Raw genomic sequence first — 20,478 nt, forward strand, 5'->3', positions numbered from 1 at the left:
TTAACTCCGGATAATTTTTGAGGAAGCACTGCACCACCAGGTTCAAGGTGTGAGCCAAGCAAGGTATGTGGCTGAGTTTTGAAAGGGCTATGGCTGCCACAAAATTACGGCCGTTATCACTAACTACCTTGCCTGCCTCAAGATGTACACTGCCCAGCCATGACTCAGTTTGTCGCTTCAAGTACTCGGCCAGCACCTCGGCGGTGTGTCTGTCGCCCAAACACATCATCTGCAACACAGCCTGCTGACGCTTTCCACTAGCTGCTCGATAGGGGGACACATCGTGTGCAACAGTGGCAGCTGCAGATGGAGTGCTCGTACGACTGCGCTCTGTGGACGAGCTTTCGCTTCTGGAGGAGGAGGAGGAGGGTCGAACGCCTACAGCCAACTGTTTCCTATACCGTGGGCTAGGCAGCACTGTCCCACCACCGCTATCCCCTGTGGACCCTGCATCCACCACATTAACCCAGTGCGCAGTGATGGACACGTAACGGCCCTGGCCATGCCGACTGGACCATGCATCAGTTGTGAGGTGCACCTTTCCGCTCACTGACTGCTTGAGTGCATGGACAATGCGGTCTTTCACATGATGGTGGAGGGCTGGGATGGCTTTGCGAGAGAAGAAGTGGCGACTGGGTAGGTCATAGCGTGGTACTGCATAGGCCATGAGTTCGCGGAAAGCTGCGCTTTCCACCAACCGAAAGGGCATCATCTCAAACGAGATTAGTTTGGCAATGTGGGCGTTCAAACCCAGTGTACGCGGATGAGAGACTGAGTACTTTCTTGACCTACTCATAGTGTCTGGGAGGGTGAGCTGGACTTGAGAGCTGCATATGGTGGAAGTAGCGGTGGACAGGGCGGACTGAGAGAGGGTTGATGATGGTGATGGAGTTGGTGTTCTTTCTGATGGCCTAGAATCAGTCTTTCGTTGATATAACAGTGGGATTCCCTGACTGCTGTGGCCTTGCAACGACACCTCAACATTTGCTGCTGTGCTAACTGGTGGGCTTACAGTGGGGGAAACAATGTAGCGTTGCTGACTACCTTCGTTGTGATCAGTTGCACATGTGGCACTTGAGGTTTGGTGTTGTGTCCACGCTTGCAAGTGCATGCTGGTTAAATGTCTAAGCATGCAACTGGTATTCAAATTTTTCAGATTTTTCCCTCGGCTAAAGGTCTTTGCGCACTTCTTACAGATAACCTTGGCCTGATCATGAGGATTTTGTTCAAAAAAGTGCCACACTGCACTCTTCCTACTTTGGCAGACATTTTGCGGCCTAGCACGCTGTGATCTTTTGACCCTCTGGACAAGCTGTCCAGCAACTCTTTTGATGTTTGGAACCTGTCTTTGGAGTGCTCCGGGCCTGCCAGATAACAGCTGTTGCGATGTCGATGTCTGCTGTGGATGCTCCTCATCTGAGCTATTGGAAGCAGCACCCTCTTCCCCCAATGGATGCCAATCTGGGTCAACAACTGGGTCATCCATCACCTCCTCTTCTATGTCATGTGCACCTTCCTCTGTGTCACCGTGTATGGTGGTATAGTGTGCGGGAAGGGGCACCTGAGTCTCATCAGGGTCAGAATCTGGCTTTGTACACTGCGAGGACAATGTAGTGCTCTGAGTGAATGTACCAGCAGAATCATCCATCAGCGGCTGTGCATCAGTGCACTCCATGTCAGATTCATCTTGGCCTGGGTAATTCACCATTTGACTTGATAATCCAGGCATGGTATGTGAAAACAGCTCCATGGAGTAATCAGTAGTATGGCCTGCGTCATCCTTCAATCTTGGTTGGGGTGAAGGACACAAGGAAAGGTGTGGTTCATGAACATGAGCCTCCAATGACGACTCAGTGCTTTTACTTTTTACAACTGAAGAAGAGGAGACGATAGAGCTGGAGGCTGAGTCAGCAATGTAAGACAAAACTTTTTCCTGATGCTCTGGCTTTAAAAGCGGTTTGCCAACTCCTAGAAAACTAAGCGTTCGAGGCCTTATGTAGCCAGACGATGACGCAGGCTCAACACCTCCTGCATTCGGTCCTATTTTGCTCTTGCCACTACCATCAGATCCACCACCAACACCATCATTACCAGCTGCCAACCCCCGCCCAATTCCACGGCCTCTTCCACCAGCCTTCCTCATTTTTGGTAAAAATGTAGACAAAATCCAACAAACTATATAGTAATGTAAAACAAGGTACAAGGTGTCTATAGGACAGGGGAGATTTTGAATTTCTGCAGACACTTGTGGACACTGGACACTTTTGGATTGTGTGAGGCCCAATGAATATCTGAGCGCTATGTGACAGGCTCGATGGCACAGCTGTGACCAAAGTGACGAGAGGATAAGGGAGATTTTGAATCTCTGCACACACTTTTGGACACTGGACACTTGTGGATTGTGTGAGGCTCAATGAATATCTGAGCGCTATCATAGAATCATAGAATCATAGAATCATAGAATCGTAGAGTTGGAAGGGACCTCCTGGGCCATCTGGTCCAACCCCCTGCTCAAAGCAGGATTCACTAAATCATCCCAGTCAGATGTCTGTCCAGCCTCTGTTTGAAGACATCCATTGAAGGAGAACTCACCACTTCTCGTGGCAGCTTGTTCCACTCATTGATCACTCTAACTGTCAAAATGTTTTTTCTAATATCTAATCTGTGTCTCCTCCCATTCAGTTTCATCCCATTGCTTCTAGTCTTTCCTTGTGCAAATGAGAATAAAGTTGATCCTTCTACAATGTGACAGCCCTTGAGATATTTGTAGACAGCTATTAAGTCTCCTCTCAGTCTTCTCTTTTGCAAACTAAACAATCCCAAATCCTGCAACCTTTCCTCATAAGACAGGGTTTGCAGACCGGTCACCATTCTGGTTGCTCTTTTCTGAACTTGCTCCAGTTTGTTGTCTTTTTTAAAATGTGGTGCCCAAAACTGGACACAATATTCCAGATGAGGTCTGACCAAAGAGGAGTAGAGGGAAATAATGACTTCACGTGATCTAGACTGTATGCTTCTGTTAATACATCCTAGAATTGCATTTGCTTTTTTTGCTGCTGCATCACACTGTTGACTCATATTCAGTTTGTGATCTATTAGTATACCCAAGTCTTTTTCACATGTGCTGTTGCTTAGGCCTATTCCTCCCATTCTGTATATGCTTTTTTCATTTTTATTGCCCAGATGTAGTACTTTGCATTTGTCCCTGTTAAAAACCATTCTGTTAGTTGCTGCCCAGTTCTCCAGTTTATTTATATCTTTTTGAATCCTCTCTCTCTCTTCTCTAGTATTAGCTATCCCTCCTAGCTTTGTGTCATCAGCAAATGTAATCAGTTTACCCTCAATTCCTTCATCTAAATCGTTGATAAAGATGTTGAACAATACAGGGCCCAGGACAGAGCCCTGTGGTACCCCACTTGAGACATTCTTCCAACTGGATGTGCAGCCATTTACGACCACTCTTTGGGTCCGATCACTAAGCCAGTTATGAATCCACCTAACAGTTGCCTTGTCCATTCCATACTTAGTCATTTTTTCAATAAGGATTGTATGAGATACTTTGTCAAATGCTTTGCTGAAGTCAAGATATACTATATCTACAGCATTTCCTTGATCCACCCAATCAGTGATTCCGTCATAGAAGGAAATTAAGTTAGTCTGACATGACTTATTAGTTACAAACCCATGCTGACTCTGTTTAATCACTTCATTCTTATCCAGGTACTGACATACATGTTGTTTAATAATTTGTTCAAAGATCTTTCCTGGTATAGAAGTCAGACTCACCGGCCTATAGTTGCCTGGGTCCACCTTCTTCCCCTTTTTGAAGATAGGAACAACATTTGCTCTTCTCCAGTCTTCTGGGACTTCTCCTGTTCTCCAAGAATTTTCAAATATTATGGAGAGGGGTTCAAAAATTTCTTCTGCTATCTCCTTCAGTACTCTGGGGTGTAATTCATCTGGACCTGGAGACTTGAATTCATTTAGGTTAGCTAAGTGTTTCCTCACTATCTTTCTGTTTATAGATATCCTGGATTCTTTTATACCCTTAATAGGACAGTGAAGAACAGTTGATGTCACATTTCCTTTCTGAGAGAAAACAGATGCAAAATAGGAATTTAAAAGTTTGGCCTTCTCAACATCCTGTCTTACCATTTCATCATTTTCATCCTGTAAAAATCCTATAGCATCTTTGACTTTTCTTTTACTTTTGACATATCCCCAAAATCCTTTATTATTGCTTTTGACATCTCTTGCAAGCCTCAATTCATTTTCAGCTTTAGTAATCTGATTTGTGCCCTGCAGGTTCTGCAGACAGCATTATATCTTCTTTAGATATGCCTCCCTCTTTCCATTTTATAAACATTTCTTTCTTCCTTTTTAGCATGTGCTTAAGTTCTGTGTTCATCCATCCTGGTTTCCTTAAATGCTTCCTATTCTTCCCTCTTTTTGGAATTGTTAACAACTGTGCTTTGAGAATTTCATTTTTCAAGATTTCCCATCCTTCCTGGACATTTTTGTCTTTAAGGATATCCAGCCATTGGATCCCTCCAATTCTCTTTCTGAATCCCTTAAAATCTGCCGTTCTGAAATCTAACCTTGACGTCTGAGTCTTCACAGGTCTTCCTCCTCTAGTTATCCAAAATTCTAAAATAGCATGGTCGCTACCTCCTAGGGTCCCAGCCACTTTTACCTCCTCAACCATTTCCTCCCTGTTTATAAGGATTAGATCCAAGGTAGCAGTTCCCCTTGTTTTCTCCCTTACCTTTTGGAAGATAAAGTTGTCAGCAAGAGAGGATAAGAATTTCCTTGACCTGTTAGTTTTGCCTGAGAGAGATTCCCAACAAATGTCTGGATAGTTGAAATCTCCCATGACAACTATGTCATATTTTTGGGAGAACTTGGCCATTTGATGCATAAAGAGTTCATCCATATCTTCAGCTTGCACAGGTGGCCTGTAGTAAATGCCTACAATGGTGTCCTTTCCATTGTTCTGTCCTTGTATTCTTACCCAAACAGTTTCCACAGAACTCCCAGTCTCTGAAGCTTCAATCTCTGTGCAGATATACGCGTTTCTAACATACAATGCGACACCTCCTCCTCGTTCATCAAGTCTGTTTCTTGCAAATAAGTTGTATCCTTCTAGTCTTGTATTCCAATCATGTGTATTGTCCCACCAAGTTTCAGTGATTCCAATGACATCATATTTCTTTTCCTGCGTTAGTAGTTCCAATTCTCCTTGTTTGTTGCCCATGCTTTGTGCATTAGTATAGAAACATTTTAGTTTGTGATTGGTTTCTCTTTCTCCAATATTTTTATTAATTAGATTCTTTTGTCTTTGTTCTTCCTGTTCTTCCTTTCCACTTCTAATAGCAGAGTTCTCAATAGCATTTGTCAGGTGTATGGCTTTTTCTAGTCTTTTGCTTCCCTTCCCATGTTGTTCTAGTTTAAAGCTCTCCTTACAAGTGTAGCAAGACGACTTCCAAATACATGTTTTCCAGTCTTCGTAAGGTGCACCCCATCTCTAGCAAGTAGTCCATCGTAAAGGTACCTCACTCCGTGATCCAGAAATCCAAATCGTTGCTGAAGGCACCATCAACGTAGCCAGTTGTTCACCTGCAGAATCTTATTCCACCTCCTTGTTCCATGGCCATCCACTGGGAGGATGGAAGAGAAGACCACCTGCGCTCCCAGTTCTTTCACTTTCTTGCCTAAGTCTTCAAAGTCTCTGCAGATGGTTTCCAGGTCGTTTCTTGCGGTGTCATTTGTCCCCACATGTAGTAGCAGGAATGGGTAGTCATCTGTAGATCTGAAGAGTCCTGATATCCTGTCAGACACATCTTTAATTTTTGCACCTGGAAGACAGCACATTTCTCTTGAAGTTATATCCGGTCTGCAGATAGCGGCCTCTGTTCCTCTCAACAGGGAATCCCCCATGACCACCACTCTCCGTTTCTTCTTCACAACATTTTTCTTTCTCCATCCAGGAGGACTCTGAAGGCGTACGAGGTTGCTGTTTGTGGGCAAAGTCTTATCCTGATGTATTTCTTCATTGGTTTCCTGCGTGAGAGCCTGGTACTGGTTCCTGAGGAGTATGGGTGCTGACTGCCTCCTGATCCTCCTGCTTCTCTGGGTCACATGTCTCCATTCCTCTGTTTCTTCAGGTGCACTTCGAATTTCTTCTCTTTCTGTAACATGAAGAGATAATTCTGCTCTGTCCAAGAACTCTTCGCCTTCCTTAATGATCTTCAACGTAGCTAACCTCTCTTCGAGACTTTGCAACTTTTCCTCCAACAGGGACACAAGCTTGCATTTGTGGCATGTGAAGTTTGGCTTTTCCACTGGTAAGTCTGTGAACATGTAGCAAGAAATGCAGCTCACCAAATGGCTCCTGGCCTCTTCCATATTGAGATTTCTTAAAAACGATGAAAGATGAGCCAAAATTCGGCGCGCGGCTTTCCGACTTCCTCTTTTCAGCTGCAACAGCCAAAACCCAGTGATCGTTGAGCTCGCGGAGACTCTTCAGTTATCCCAGAAGGCACTGGGAATATGCAGATGATCTCCTCAAGACTCTTCCCCTGGTTTTCCGATTTCCTCTTTTCAGCTGCAACAGCCAAAACCCAGTGATCGTTGAGCTCGCAGAGACTCTTCACTTATCCCAGAAGGCACTGGGAATATGCAGATGATCTCCTCAAGACTCTTCCCCGGTTTGGCTATGTGACAGGCTCGATGGCACAGCTGTGACCAAAGTGATGAGAGGATAAGGGAGATTTTGAATCTCTGCACACACTTTTGGACACTGGACACTTGTGGATTGTGTGAGGCCCAATGAATATCTGAGCGCTATGTGACAGGCTCGATGGCACAGCTGTGACCAAAGTGACGAGAGGATAAGGGAGATTTTGAATCTCTGCACACACTTTTGGACACTGGACACTTGTGGATTGTGTGAGGCCCAATGAATATCTGAGCGCTATGTGACAGGCTCGATGGCACAGCTGTGACCAAAGTGACGAGAGGATAAGGGAGATTTTGAATCTCTGCGCACACTTTTGGACACTGGACACTTGTGGATTGTGTGAGGCCCAATGAATATCTGAGCGCTATGTGACAGGCTCGATGGCACAGCTGTGACCAAAGTGACGAGAGGATGAGGGAGATTTTGAATCTCTGCACACACTTTTGGACACTGGACACTTGTGGATTGTGTGAGGCCCAATGAATATCTGAGCGCTATGTGACAGGCTCGATGGCACAGCTGTGACCAAAGTGATGAGAGGATAAGGGAGATTTTGAATCTCTGCACACACTTTTGGACACTGGACACTTGTGGATTGTGTGAGGCCCAATGAATATCTGAGCGCTATGTGACAGGCTCGATGGCACAGCTGTGACCAAAGTGACGAGAGGATAAGGGAGATTTTGAATCTCTGCACAAACTTTTGGACACTGGACACTTGTGGATTGTGTGAGGCCCAATGAATATCTGAGCGCTATGTGACAGGCTCGATGGCACAGCTGTGACCAAAGTGATGAGAGGATAAGGGAGATTTTGAATCTCTGCACACACTTTTGGACACTGGACACTTGTGGATTGTGTGAGGCCCAATGAATATCTGAGCGCTATGTGACAGGCTCGATGGCACAGCTGTGACCAAAGTGAAGAGAGGATAAGGGAGATTTTGAATCTCTGCGCACACTTTTGGACACTGGACACTTGTGGATTGTGTGAGGCCCAATGAATATCTGAGCGCTATGTGACAGGCTCGATGGCACAGCTGTGACCAAAGTGACGAGAGGATAAGGGAGATTTTGAATCTCTGCACACACTTTTGGACACTGGACACTTGTGGATTGTGTGAGGCCCAATGAATATCTGAGCGCTATGTGACAGGCTCGATGGCACAGCTGTGACCAAAGTGACGAGAGGATAAGGGAGATTTTGAATCTCTGCGCACACTTTTGGACACTGGACACTTGTGGATTGTGTGAGGCCCAATGAATATCTGAGCTCTATGTGACAGGCTCGATGGCACAGCTGTGACCAAAGTGACGAGAGGATAAGGGAGATTTTGAATCTCTGCGCACACTTTTGGACACTGGACACTTGTGGATTGTGTGAGGCCCAATGAATATCTGAGCGCTATGTGACAGGCTCGATGGCACAGCTGTGACCAAAGTGACGAGAGGATAAGGGAGATTTTGAATCTCTGCACACACTTTTGGACACTGGAGACTTGTGGATTGTGTGAGGCCCAATGAATATCTGAGCGCTATGTGACAGGCTCGATGGCACAGCTGTGACCAAAGTGACGAGAGGATAAGGGAGATTTTGAATCTCTGCGCACACTTTTGGACACTGGACACTTGTGGATTGTGTGAGGCCCAATGAATATCTGAGCGCTATGTGACAGGCTCAATGTCACAGCTGTGAACAAAGTGACGAGAGGATAAGGGAGATTTTGAATCTCTGCACACACTTTTGGACACTGGACACTTGTGGATTGTGTGAGGCCCAATGAATATCTGAGCGCTATGTGACAAGCTCGATGGCACAGCTGTGACCAAAGTGACGAGAGGATAAGGGAGATTTTGAATCTCTGCACACACTTTTGGACACTGGACACTTGTGGATTGTGTGAGGCCCAATGAATATCTGAGCGCTATGTGACAGGCTCGATGGCACAGCTGTGACCAAAGTGACTACAGGATAAGGGAGATTTTGAATCTCTGCACACACTTTTGGACACTGGACACTTGTGGATTGTGTGAGGCCCAATGAATATCTGAGCGCTATGTGACAGGCTCGATGGCACAGCTGTGACCAAAGTGACTACAGGATAAGGGAGATTGGATTGCTTTTAAAAAAGCAGTTTGCGGAGCAGTGGGTAAACAGCAATGCCAGCCTGTCAGGAAGCCTTAAAAGGCAGCCCAACAACCAACACCACTGATACACCACTATATAGCCTCCCCTTGCACTGCACACACAGTGACTGGTGTGTTGTGCAGGCCAAATTGCTAGCAGCAGAAGCAGTTTTTTTTTCTTCTCAGCAGGACAAAAAAAAAAAATTGGGATTGCTTTTAAAAAAGCAGTTTGCGGAGCAGTGGGTAAACAGCAATGCCAGCCTGTCAGGAAGCCTTAAAAGGCAGCCCAACAACCAACACCACTGATACACCACAATATAGCCTCCCCTTGCACTGCACACACACAGTGACTTGTGTGTTGTGCAGGCCAAATCGCTAGCAGCAGAAGCAGTTTTTTTGTCTTCTTCCCTGCCTCACTCTCTCCCTACAGAATCAGCAGCAACCTCTCCCTATACTGAGATCGGCAGAAGTAAGATGGGGGTCGGCGTGCACGCCCTTTTATACCCCCTGTGACGCCCACCAAAGCAAGCCAATCACTTGCATGCCCTTCTGAAAGATGGTGGTGACCCCTGCCTATGTCATCACGTTGCCCACAGTGTCCGTGGATCCTGATTGGCTGAAAAAGAGCGCAAAACAAACTTTTGAAACGCGACTTTGGCGCGTAAGTCGCCGACCTCGTGGCCGACCTCATCCTAGGGTCGGGTTTCGTTACATGAAACCCGACTTTGACAAAAGTCGGCGACTTTTGAAATTTTTCGACCTGTTTCGCTCAACTCTAATGATGACGCGACTGGGGGAGTTTCCCCGCCGGGTCATATAAACCCGGAAATAGATTCTAGTGACCTGGCGTCCTTCACTTCAGCGGGCACACCGCGGTTTTCCTGGCGTCCTCCACTTCAGCGGTCACACCGCAGGATTTTTAAGGCTAGAGGAAGTAGGTAACATAATACATAATTTTCCACATCACACCATGAGTGGTATACATTAAACAACATGGAGCAATCCTTTTCATTTTTGTCATTGCAGCGTCATACAAAATAAGTGACTTAGATCACTACACCAGCGCATTACCTCTCCTCATATATTATTTAATTCAGGTACTATTCACTTTAAAGATGTTCCTGCGCTCACTCACTTGCACTACTACCATTGAGCGTTTATTTTCTGCATATTATAATAATTTAAAGATCCCGCTCTATATGTGATTCTTTCTTTGCTCTTTTTTAGGAAAGACATATTTTACACATCACGTGTATTACTGTCACCTTTCACTTTTTGGTTGGCACCTTGTTACCGGAACTCCATGATATCCTTATTCATGTTTTCACCTATGATGTAGATTTTATAGATTTTATAGGCAATTTTGGCGGATATCTCCTTAACACCGATTCATATACCCTACCTCACGGATCACTTCACACCTGGAATTCACCTTCAAGATTTTATTTGACAAGATTTATATTCCTTGTGTGGTGTAGTTACCACTATGTCAGCTAGGGGGCGTTGCGTGGGTGTCCCAGGACGGGTGTACAGGCACATTCAGTGTGGTAACAGGAGCAGGGTCCTAAATGACCATTATGGGTCTCAAGGTGGGTGGCCTTGGGATGCAGGCTCCAGGGTGTATTGATCAGCAGAGGTACTGCTGATCTTTCTGTTACACTGTGTCAGGGAAGCCTGTGTGTGTCTATACAACGTTTAGTGATGTCATAGTCATGTGATCACCTGTGGGTGTGGTTACAGGGCTATGTAATTGAGGTGTTTGGCACATGTGAGAGAGTGTGGAGGGAGTCTGTCTGAGTGTGGACAGACTTCCATGTGTCCAGGGGGGACACTACAGAGAGTGTATATGGGGAGGACTACAGCTCCCAGCATGTGCTGAGACTCTCAGTCCAAGTCTGAAGCCACGGACATTTCTGTTCCTTTGCCTGAAGTGAAGCTTACATTTCAGTGTTATGCTGTCTATGGTTTATGGAGTAATAAACCTGGTGGAATTTTAAAGGAACGTGCCTCATGTTTGTCTCCCGCTGCACCTAAGCGAGTCGAATCCCTACAATTGGTGACAGACTGCGGGCAGCGACTCCCAGAAGCACGTGTGGCAGTGCTGGCGATTCTGAGCCAGGAGAGCAGACGGTCTGACAACCGTGAGTAATACTGACCGAGGTCAGAGAAAGTGACTGTGTTAATATTTGTGGGATACCTCTGAGGAGAAGAGGCGTCCGAGAACTGTGTGGCCGACACAGATAACAGACAGGAGTCTGTGGTGCACTGACCAGGGTCAGTGAGAGACTGTGTCCCTGGAGGGGTCAGTGTTGGGAGGAGCCCTGAAGCACGTGCTATGACCTTGGACCTGGTGAGGCGTGTGTTGAGCAATCTCAGGTGGAGACGGATGTCCTGAAGAGCACTCGCTGAGCCCCTGGACCTGATGAGACCGGTGTGTTGGGAAACCCTGGGAGGAGGGCTGCTCCCTGAATAGCACCCGGTGTGCGCCTGTGTGTTGGACGGTCTCAGGCGGAGACGGTACGTCCTGAACAGCACACGGACAGGACATGAGAGACTGTGCATGTGTTTTTGGTTTTTTTTTCTCTTTTCCTCTGCAAAACCTGAAGGTGCTTGCTGTGGCTCAGTGGGGTCACGAAGGTCTCGCAGCACAGGGACCTGGTGTTTTTCCTTTTTTGGGATCTGCCCTGGGAGCATTGGTAGCAGACGCTATCTGTCTACACCATCCTGCTGCAGCTTTATTGCATATGACTAAGCGGATACAGTAGTTGTGGCTTTACACAACTATTAAGGGTGAGTACCCTGTATCATTGCTTCATAACCCATTATACCTGCACTGGTAAGGCCCTATGGGTGCACTTTTGTGGTTTTTATCTTTGAGGGTGACAAGCGGTTTCCGGTAACCCGGCGGGGTTAAGAAGGGGACAAGCGGCTTCTGGTGGATCGGTGGGTCCACGAAGACTGCGCAGCAGGAGCTGCAGTGACACCAGCCGCTGTGTATGTGTGTGAACAGCAGCCGGAGGTGCCGGTGATCAGTGACAGCAGGAGCTGTGGTGGTGCCAGCAAAGACTTGTGTGGTATCGTTAAAAGACAAACTGTACTGTGTGAACTGTGGCATAAGAAGTTCTGCAGAACGGACATGGGGAAATCCCAAAAGGGGGCGGTGACCCAAAAGGGAGTGGTAACCAAAAAAGGGGTGGAGTCCCAAAAGGGGGCGGTGACACAAATTGGAGTGGTAACCCAAAAAGGGGTGGAGTCACAAAAGGGGGCGGTGACCCAAATTGGAGTGGTAACCCAAAAAGGGGTGGGGTCCCAAAAGGGGGCGGTGACCCAAATTGGAGTGGCAACCCAAAGTGGGGTGGTGGTCCAGAAAGTGGCCAAGTGTGAAGAAGTGACAGCACTGGGTGACTCAGTAGGTATGTCTGGAGTACCGCAGTGTATGTGCAGGTCTTTTTCAGAATGTGGAATATCCTTTCCGGGTAGTAATGATGGGCCACAGATGTGTACAGTGATGCTGCACCGGGAAGGAGCCTTTGGTCGGCTGGACTCAGAGAGTCAGGTGACTCTGACAGGGACGCCTCTCGTTTTCTCTCTGACCGAGAAAAACGTCAGGGTTCGCTGTAAACACGGGGTCACGGTGAACTACGCAGTAGACACAGTAGTGTTTGAGGGGACCAAAGGTGGTGAGTGCCAAGGTAGAGGGATACCACGGGACTTAGTCTATGCCTGGGAGAGGGGCCGGGACTTTCTTTTGTTTGATGACGTTTGGTCGGACGGTGGAGATGCTTCGACTGTGGGGCAAGCAGACACTGAAACAGTGACGGCTCCTGACATGGACAGGTCAGAGGTAGAACTGACCAGAGGAAGAAGTACATCTGCCCAACTCACGGACCTGACGTCTCGTGATAAGACAGATGGTGGGCTGGGAGATGAGACTACTGGACTAGACACATTGGTGCTGGACGGTAACTGGAGGGTTCACTCGACTGGTGTGACTGACCCAGTGGTACCCTTTGATGATATAATTAAAGAGGTAGTGGTGAGACACGTGCTGGCCAAAAGAGAACAAGATCGTGAGATACAGCTTATAAAGGAGACTGTAACAGAACATGTCGAACGGGAAAGAGTCCTAAGGCAAGCAGCTGAGCACAGAGTGGATGAGCTGGAGAAGGAAGTCTCTGAGCTCAGAGGTCACCTGTCAGCGTGTAAAACCATGAACAAGACCCTGTTGGAAGATATGGAGGTGCTCAGAGAGGCCCAAGAGAAGCATCAACAGGAGATTCTCAGGAGAGAGGATCAGCGTCGCTACCTGGCAGAGGAGCGAGATAAAGTTCTGCAAGAACTCAGTGGAGTAGTAAAAGGTCTTCTACAGGAGAAGTGGATGGGCGAAGACGTACAGCGGCCTTGCCCGACTGATAGCAAGGCAGAACTGCCAAAGCCCATCTTGGAAAAGGGTCCTGAAGACTGTAAATCTCAGGAAGATGGTGAGCCAAGAGCTGCACAAGACAGTCACCCGGTCTTGGCAGATACCTTGAGGGAAGTGTCCGTGGGGAACCCAGAGCCATCTGTCCAGGATGAGAGCAAGTCCATGACCTTCAAGTGCGTGATGGAGGTACCCGAAGACGTGCGAGAAGCGTGTGCCAGCGAAGGTGTGCATGAGACCTTTAAAAAGGCAGTAAAGGCCTATAGTGTGAGCTGGGCACCAGAAACAGATCAGTTGGTGATACTGGCAGAAACGGAAGACACAGAGAGAAGGGTGGCTGTCCTGAAGGAGATGCACCTACAATGTCTCCGCACGAAACAGATGCTCGTGGAGCGTAATAGGAAAGCCGCTCGACGTCTGGAGCTTGCAAGGGAAGCGCAAAGTCGGCTGGGCTTTGTGGAAGACATAATTCCGGTACCCAAAAATCTGGTGGGGAAAGTTGTTGGCAGACTTGGAAAGGTAATGCAGGAGATGGTGAATCGATCCAGTGTGAAGAGAGTGAGGATCCCACCTGCTGCTGAAATCCAAGTCGCTGTTGAAGATGACATGGTTCCTGTCATTGTGGTTGGTTCGGTGGAAAGCATTGGGAAGCTTCGCATGCTCCTGGAATATCGGGTAGCGTACCTGAAGGAGATTGAGCAGCTAAGACATGATCGACTGCAGGTGAATAAGCAGATACAGAATGTCAGGTGGCGTCCCCCTCCAACCCAAGGTGTAAGGACCCGAAGGGATCCTCCAAGGAATGAAAGGACAGGTAGTCGAAGGCAAGAACGTCGAGAGTCCGCAAGTGGCCGGTCTAATCTTAGTAACATAGGCACGAGACTTGGTGGTGGACATAGCGACAGAGGGTCAGACTCAGACCAGCCAGTTGGCCCAGCTGGACGTGGGACTCATGACCGTGCGAACTGGGAGAGCCAGTCAGTGAGAGAAAGGTCGCGTGATGGAGCACACTGCAGACAGGCGGAGACTAAAGAGTGTCTGGTCACACTGACGGACGTTGACGGGAAGGCCCAAGGCCGAGATACTGACCGCTGGGGGCAGGGGAGGCCTAACGTAAATATGCAGTATGACTACCGAAACAGACGGAGATGGTCCTCCCGACTGGTAGGGCAAGGTGACATGGGTGCCAGGTCTCAAGATCCCTGGGTGATGTCATGTGTTCAACCCCACAAGTTTGAACAGAGGGGGGAGGTATGTGGTGTAGTTACCACTATGTCAGCTAGGGGGCGCTGCGTGGGTGTCCCAGGACGGGTGTACAGGCACATTCAGTGTGGTAACAGGAGCAGGGTCCTAAATGACCATTATGGGTCTCAAGGTGGGTGGCCTTGGGATGCAGGCTCCAGGGTGTATTGATCAGCAGAGGTACTGCTGATCTTTCTGTTACACTGTGTCAGGGAAGCCTGTGTGTGTCTATACAACGTTTAGTGATGTCATAGTCATGTGATCACCTGTGGGTGTGGTTACAGGGCTATGTATTTGAGGTGTTTGGCACATGTGAGAGAGTGTGGAGGGAGTCTGTCTGAGTGTGGACAGACTTCCATGTGTCCAGGGGGGACACTACAGAGAGTGTATATGGGGAGGACTACAGCTCCCAGCATGTGCTGAGACTCTCAGTCCGAGTCTGAAGCCACGGACATTTCTGTTCCTTTGCCTGAAGTGAAGCTTACATTTCAGTGTTATGCTGTCTATGGTTTATGGAGTAATAAACCTGGTGGAATTTTAAAGGAACGTGCCTCATGTTTGTCTCCCGCTGCACCTAAGCGAGTCACATCCCTACACTTGATAAATAGTTCAACCTTGTTTCTTGAAGTATGCATTATAATGTTTGTTATCTTCTCTAAATATGATACTCAATAAAATAGATTTGTTTCTACTTTTGTATATATGCTTTTTTAGAGAAGTTCTGCTGAAGATCCGTTGTCGGATCGAAAACGTTTAACATAACATACAATTTGGATGCAAATAAAACAAAGGATCTAATCCAATTTGCCATTTGAGTGCCAAGTTCTTTCATAATATTACGTGGGCTGGAGACCCTACTTGTGCACCTACTACCATTCATTTGAAGAGTGCCTTGTTGCTTCTATTAAATGGACTATGTCTGACAGGATAGTATTATATGTTAGTTTTTATTTTTTGATTGTTTGCAGGAGACAAGGACGTCGGAGATTAGGTGTTCAGTAAGTATGGTAAATTAAGATTCAATAAAGGAGTCTGTGTGATTATTTCAAATAGAGGACTTTATTCTGGGTGTCTGCTTTTAAACAATATCACTATGGGGTTAGTAATGAATAGGTGTCTTATATACGCCTCTCAGTTACTAACCTGTGGGCTTTATGTCACCCAACAATACAAAGGTGACATCAACCCCACAAATATGAACCTCACTTGCCACCACTACAGGGCAAAAAGGAAGAGCGAGGCTAAGTGGAAGAATATGCGCATCTATAAGATGCGCCATTTCTGGGGTGGCTGAGAGCTGATGTTTTTAGTCTGGGAGGGGCCAATATCCATGGCCCCTTCCCAGTCTATTAATATCAGCCCGAAGCTGTCTGCCTAGCCTTTGCTGGTTTGATTTTATAGGGGGTCCCATATCAATTTTTTCTGGGGTTCCCCTGTAAACTAGCCAATACAGGCTAAGCAAACAGCTGTGACCTGATATTAATAGCATGAGAACCTTTATGACTATTGGCTCCTTTGCAGAATATTAACATCAGTCTTCAGCCATTGGCTTTCCCTCTGCTGGTTATGAAAATTATGCGAGAGCCCACGGAATTTTTTTTTTAAACTTTTTTAAACACTGAGGCAGATGCAAAAAGCTAAAGGCTACAGGTAATCTCTGCCTTACAAAAATCCAACTTATGAAGGACCCTTAGTTACGAATGTCAGATGATCAAAAAAATAATATTCATCTCACTGCCATACTCTTCGTCTGCCTCATTTCTTTTGGTATGAGAGAAATCACTGACATCTGAAGTCCGACTTTTCATGAAAATATACTTTTTGACAATTAGTATTTTGTACAATTCCATTTGTATAACGCCTATATGATACTGTGTTTATTGAACTCAATAGAAAATTTGCTATAATTGCGGCTCTTTATATCATTGTATTCTCTTTGTATTCTCATTCTGTTGTATATTATAGAAATCACAAAAAAGGGTCTTAGTTTTTTTTCATTCTTTGTCCAGCAAAATCCTGGCATTGTTCATAATGTCTTTCTCAAGGACACCTTGAAGACCTCACTACATTTAGTAAAACAATTTTGGTACCTTTCTTATGGAAGGTTTTAAGATTTCACCTAATTTAAAGAAACCATTCTAGCACATCTTTCTTCTAATAAAACAGCACAGCCACATGCATTGCATATTGTAATCCTTTTGTCAAAGCGAGATTCTTAAGATAAAAGAGAACTGCTGAAAGAGACATGAAAATACATAACCATAAATTGGAATAAGGGAAAAATCTTAAAAAAATACTCAAGATTTCTCTTCTTTGTACAAGGAGCTACATACATAGAAAAAACATGTATCTAAGCAGGTATAGAAATCAAATTTGATCTGAAATACTATATTATATAATATAAATTTCAAAACAATCATGATATTCATTAAATACAGCTTAATAAGAAAGATATAAAAGACTAAAGCTTTCCTATTATATAAGCATCTAACTTACATTCGACCCCTAGTTATGAATGATGGATGTTAAAAAAACAAAATACGAACCCAAAAAACTAATATTGACCTCCCCACTGAGTTATCAGTCTACTGGCTGGCCCTCTTCTTTCCACCGTCATGTGCCGCATCCCCGGACTCTTACTGAAGGCCAGTACTTTCAGTCACGTCGAGGTCGGTGTTCGCTGAGCATCACAAAGTCACATTGTCATCACAACTTTATGATGCCCACTGAGCTCCAGTGCAATGTGCCCAACGACGGAAAGAAAAAGACCAGATGGCAAAGAGCAGACGGCCAAAGAGGTGAGTACTGGTTAAAAAAAGGTAGTGTAGCTCATCTCCAAGACTTTTGGCTGCAACCAGGCCCAGGAAGTTATTGTACATTGATGTTGTGATCTTATAATGCACAGTAACATCTGTGGCCTAAATGTTGCTGGAAGAGACAGGAGATGCAGTAGGCAGCAGTGGAAAGAAATGGACTGGATGATGGCCTGCGGCAAACAGCATGGTGGCCAGAGTGGTCATTGGTGAAGTGAGTATAAGTTTGTTGGGGTTTTTTTTAGTCCCGTTCCAACTTGCATACATATTTGGGTTATCAACAAACCTGCAAACTCGTGGATTGCCTGTAGTCCAATAAACTTGATGGAGCCATTACGAATTATAAAAATTCCAAAAACACCATTACAACTTTCAGCAATATTCTAGCTTTTATGTCTTCATAGACAAATATTTAAAAGCATGTTCACAGTCAGAGTGGAGAAAAAGACATATCTAGGACTGACGCGTTTCTGACTATCCAGTCGTTACTCATAGTTGGACTATGAGGAAGGTCCGGATGGTCAGATATGTATTTTTCTACACTCTGACTGTGAACAACATTTTTGAAAATTTTTGCCTATGAGGAAATAAAGACTGGAATCTCAAGTAACTTTTTGCTGGCGTTTTTTGGGACTTTTATTGCTGCCAAAAGTGAAAGTGGCGGTGTACAAGCTGTGCTGAGCTGATGGGATTGTTCTATTTTATATTGTGACTTATAGATCATTACAGATCCATGCCTTTTACTTATAGAAAACAGTTCTAGTAGAGTAGTGAAGGATGTATTGTACACCCTTTGGCACATGCAATTAACATTTTTTGTGGAAATATCTAAAAATATGCTTTGCTAGTTACTCGCCAAAAAACTAATAATAGCGGAATTAGAATAAATGACTCTATCCAAACATCATTTAGTGATAATTTTCTTGCTATTTTTCACACCCAAAATATATTCTTCCGAAAAGCATGCAACTTGTTAATAATTATTAGGCAATTTCCCAACAGCAACCGTGATACCCAACAGAGAAGACAGGAAACCTTTTTAGATAACCTAGTTTTCTTACTATATTTCATGTTACTAAGCAGACACACAATTAAATTACAATCTGTAAATCAAACATTATTCTCACTCCGCTGAACATCAATCCGAAAAAACATATTTACATGTCAAATATGCGCAGGCGAAAAACAATCTATGAAGATTGTCACTCACGTTCATATCTTATTTATAACGGAAAGGAAGAGTATATGAAGGGCGATAGGCACAATTTTGGGAGCAATCATTTCTGCTCAATTCATTGCATTTCCCAAATGACACATGAGATATAAAGTGGAAGGTTATCCATATTTTCTATATACATTTATGGTGGAAACGTTCCAGTGGATGTTTTATTAGGCTGGTTTCAAGGACGCAGCTCGAATGACCCAGTCAGACCGGCAGGTGTCCTGACCTGAGCTGATTGTCTCATGGGCATATATGAGCCAGTTATATCAGCTCTGGAGACCCAGTGGTCAGGCAAGGTCTTCCAATCTGAGGACGTCCACGATTCATGGACATGGGGAAAAAGCCTTAAGGTAAAAATAAATAAATCATTGATTCTTTTCAATTCTTGCTGTATGGTTATACATTTCAATTACTCTTACTATTTTCCATGAAAAGGTCTTGATTTTGGAAAGGATAACCACTGTTCTGAATTTCTATGTTGCTTTTCATCATATTGGAGCAAAATACATTGGTGTAATATCCGACATCCTTCACAAACAAATCATTCTTACAGCGTTTCTGTGGAAGAGAAAAACAAAAGTAATGTTTTTATGTATTTATAGTGTATCCTATATATGAGCAAGTGTCTTCGATCAGATAGGGATAAAAAGGTTTGGGACTATCCGAAACTGCAAATGACAAGCTATTTTGCCCGAGATATATTATTACTTTTTATCATTACTTTCGTCCGTCTATGTAGACTCTTCTTACCTAGACCACATACAGTTAGGTCCATATATATTCGGAGAGAGACAACATTTTTCTAATTTTGATTCTAGACATTACCACAATGAATGTTAAACAAAGCAATTCAGATGCAGTTGAAGCTCAGACTTTCAGCTTTCATTTGAGTGTATCCACATTAAAACTGGATGAAGGGATTAGGAGATTCAGCTCCTTAACATGTGCCACCCTGTTTTTAAAGGGACCAAAAGTAATTGGACAGATTAAATAATTGTAAAGAAAATGTTAATTTCTAGTACTTGGTTGAAAACCCTTTGTTGGCAATGACTACCTGAAGTCTTGAACTCATGAACATCACCAGACGCTGTGTTTCCTCCTTTTTGATGCTCTGCCAGGCCTTCACTGCGGTGGTTTTCAGTTGCTGTTTGTTTGTGGGCCTTTCTGTCTGAAGTTTAGTCTTTAACAAGTGAAAACATGCTCAATTGGGTTGAGATCAGGTGACTGACTTGGCCGTTCAAGAATATTCCACTTCTTTGCTTTAATAAACTCCTGGGTTGCTTTGGCTTTATGTTTTGGGTCATTGTCCATCTGTAGTATGAAACGACGACCAATCAGTTTGGCTGCATTTGGCTGGATCTGAGCACACAGTATGGCTCTGAATACCTCAGAATTCATTCAGCTGCTTCTGTCCTGTGCCACATCATCAATAAACACTAGTGACCCAGTGCCACTGGCAGCCATGCATGCCCAAGCCATCACACTGCCTCTGCCGTGTTTTACAGATGATGTGGTATGCTTTGGATCATGAGCTGTACCACGCCTTCGCCATACTTTTCTCTTTCCATCATTCTGGCACAGGTTGATCTTGGTTTCATCTGTCCAAAGAATGTTCTTCCAGAACTGTGCTGGCTTTTTTAGATTTTTTTTTAGCAAAGTCCAGTCTAGCCTTTTGATTTTTGATGCTTATGAGTGGCTTGCACCGTGCAGTGAACCCTCTGTATTTACTTTCATGCAGTCTTCTCTTTATGGTAGATTTGGACATTGATACGCCTACCTCCTGGAGAGTGTTGTTCACTTGGTTGGCTGTTGTGAAGGGGTTTCTCTTCACCATGGGGATTATTCTGCGATTATTCTGCAGCATTACCTATATATTATGTGGTGGCATAACCCCTTTAAATACATCTGTTATTATA

General features: G+C 45.0%; 1 protein-coding gene across 1 annotated transcript in view; it reads right to left on the bottom strand.

Annotated features, from left to right (window-relative positions):
* The window catches only part of CUNH16orf89 (chromosome unknown C16orf89 homolog), a 79,885-nt gene that overhangs the window by 23,753 nt on the left and 35,654 nt on the right, over positions 1–20,478 (bottom strand). The window contains exon 5 of the mRNA XM_073542780.1: positions 18,982–19,120. Within this exon, the coding sequence (XP_073398881.1) occupies positions 18,982–19,120 (139 nt within the window). The remainder of the gene's footprint in view (positions 1–18,981; positions 19,121–20,478) is intronic.

Source organism: Dendrobates tinctorius, unplaced genomic scaffold (assembly GCF_039654945.1).
Source record: "Dendrobates tinctorius isolate UK_male_01 unplaced genomic scaffold, ASM3965494v1 ptg000129l, whole genome shotgun sequence".
Taxonomy (NCBI): Eukaryota; Metazoa; Chordata; class Amphibia; order Anura; family Dendrobatidae; genus Dendrobates; species Dendrobates tinctorius.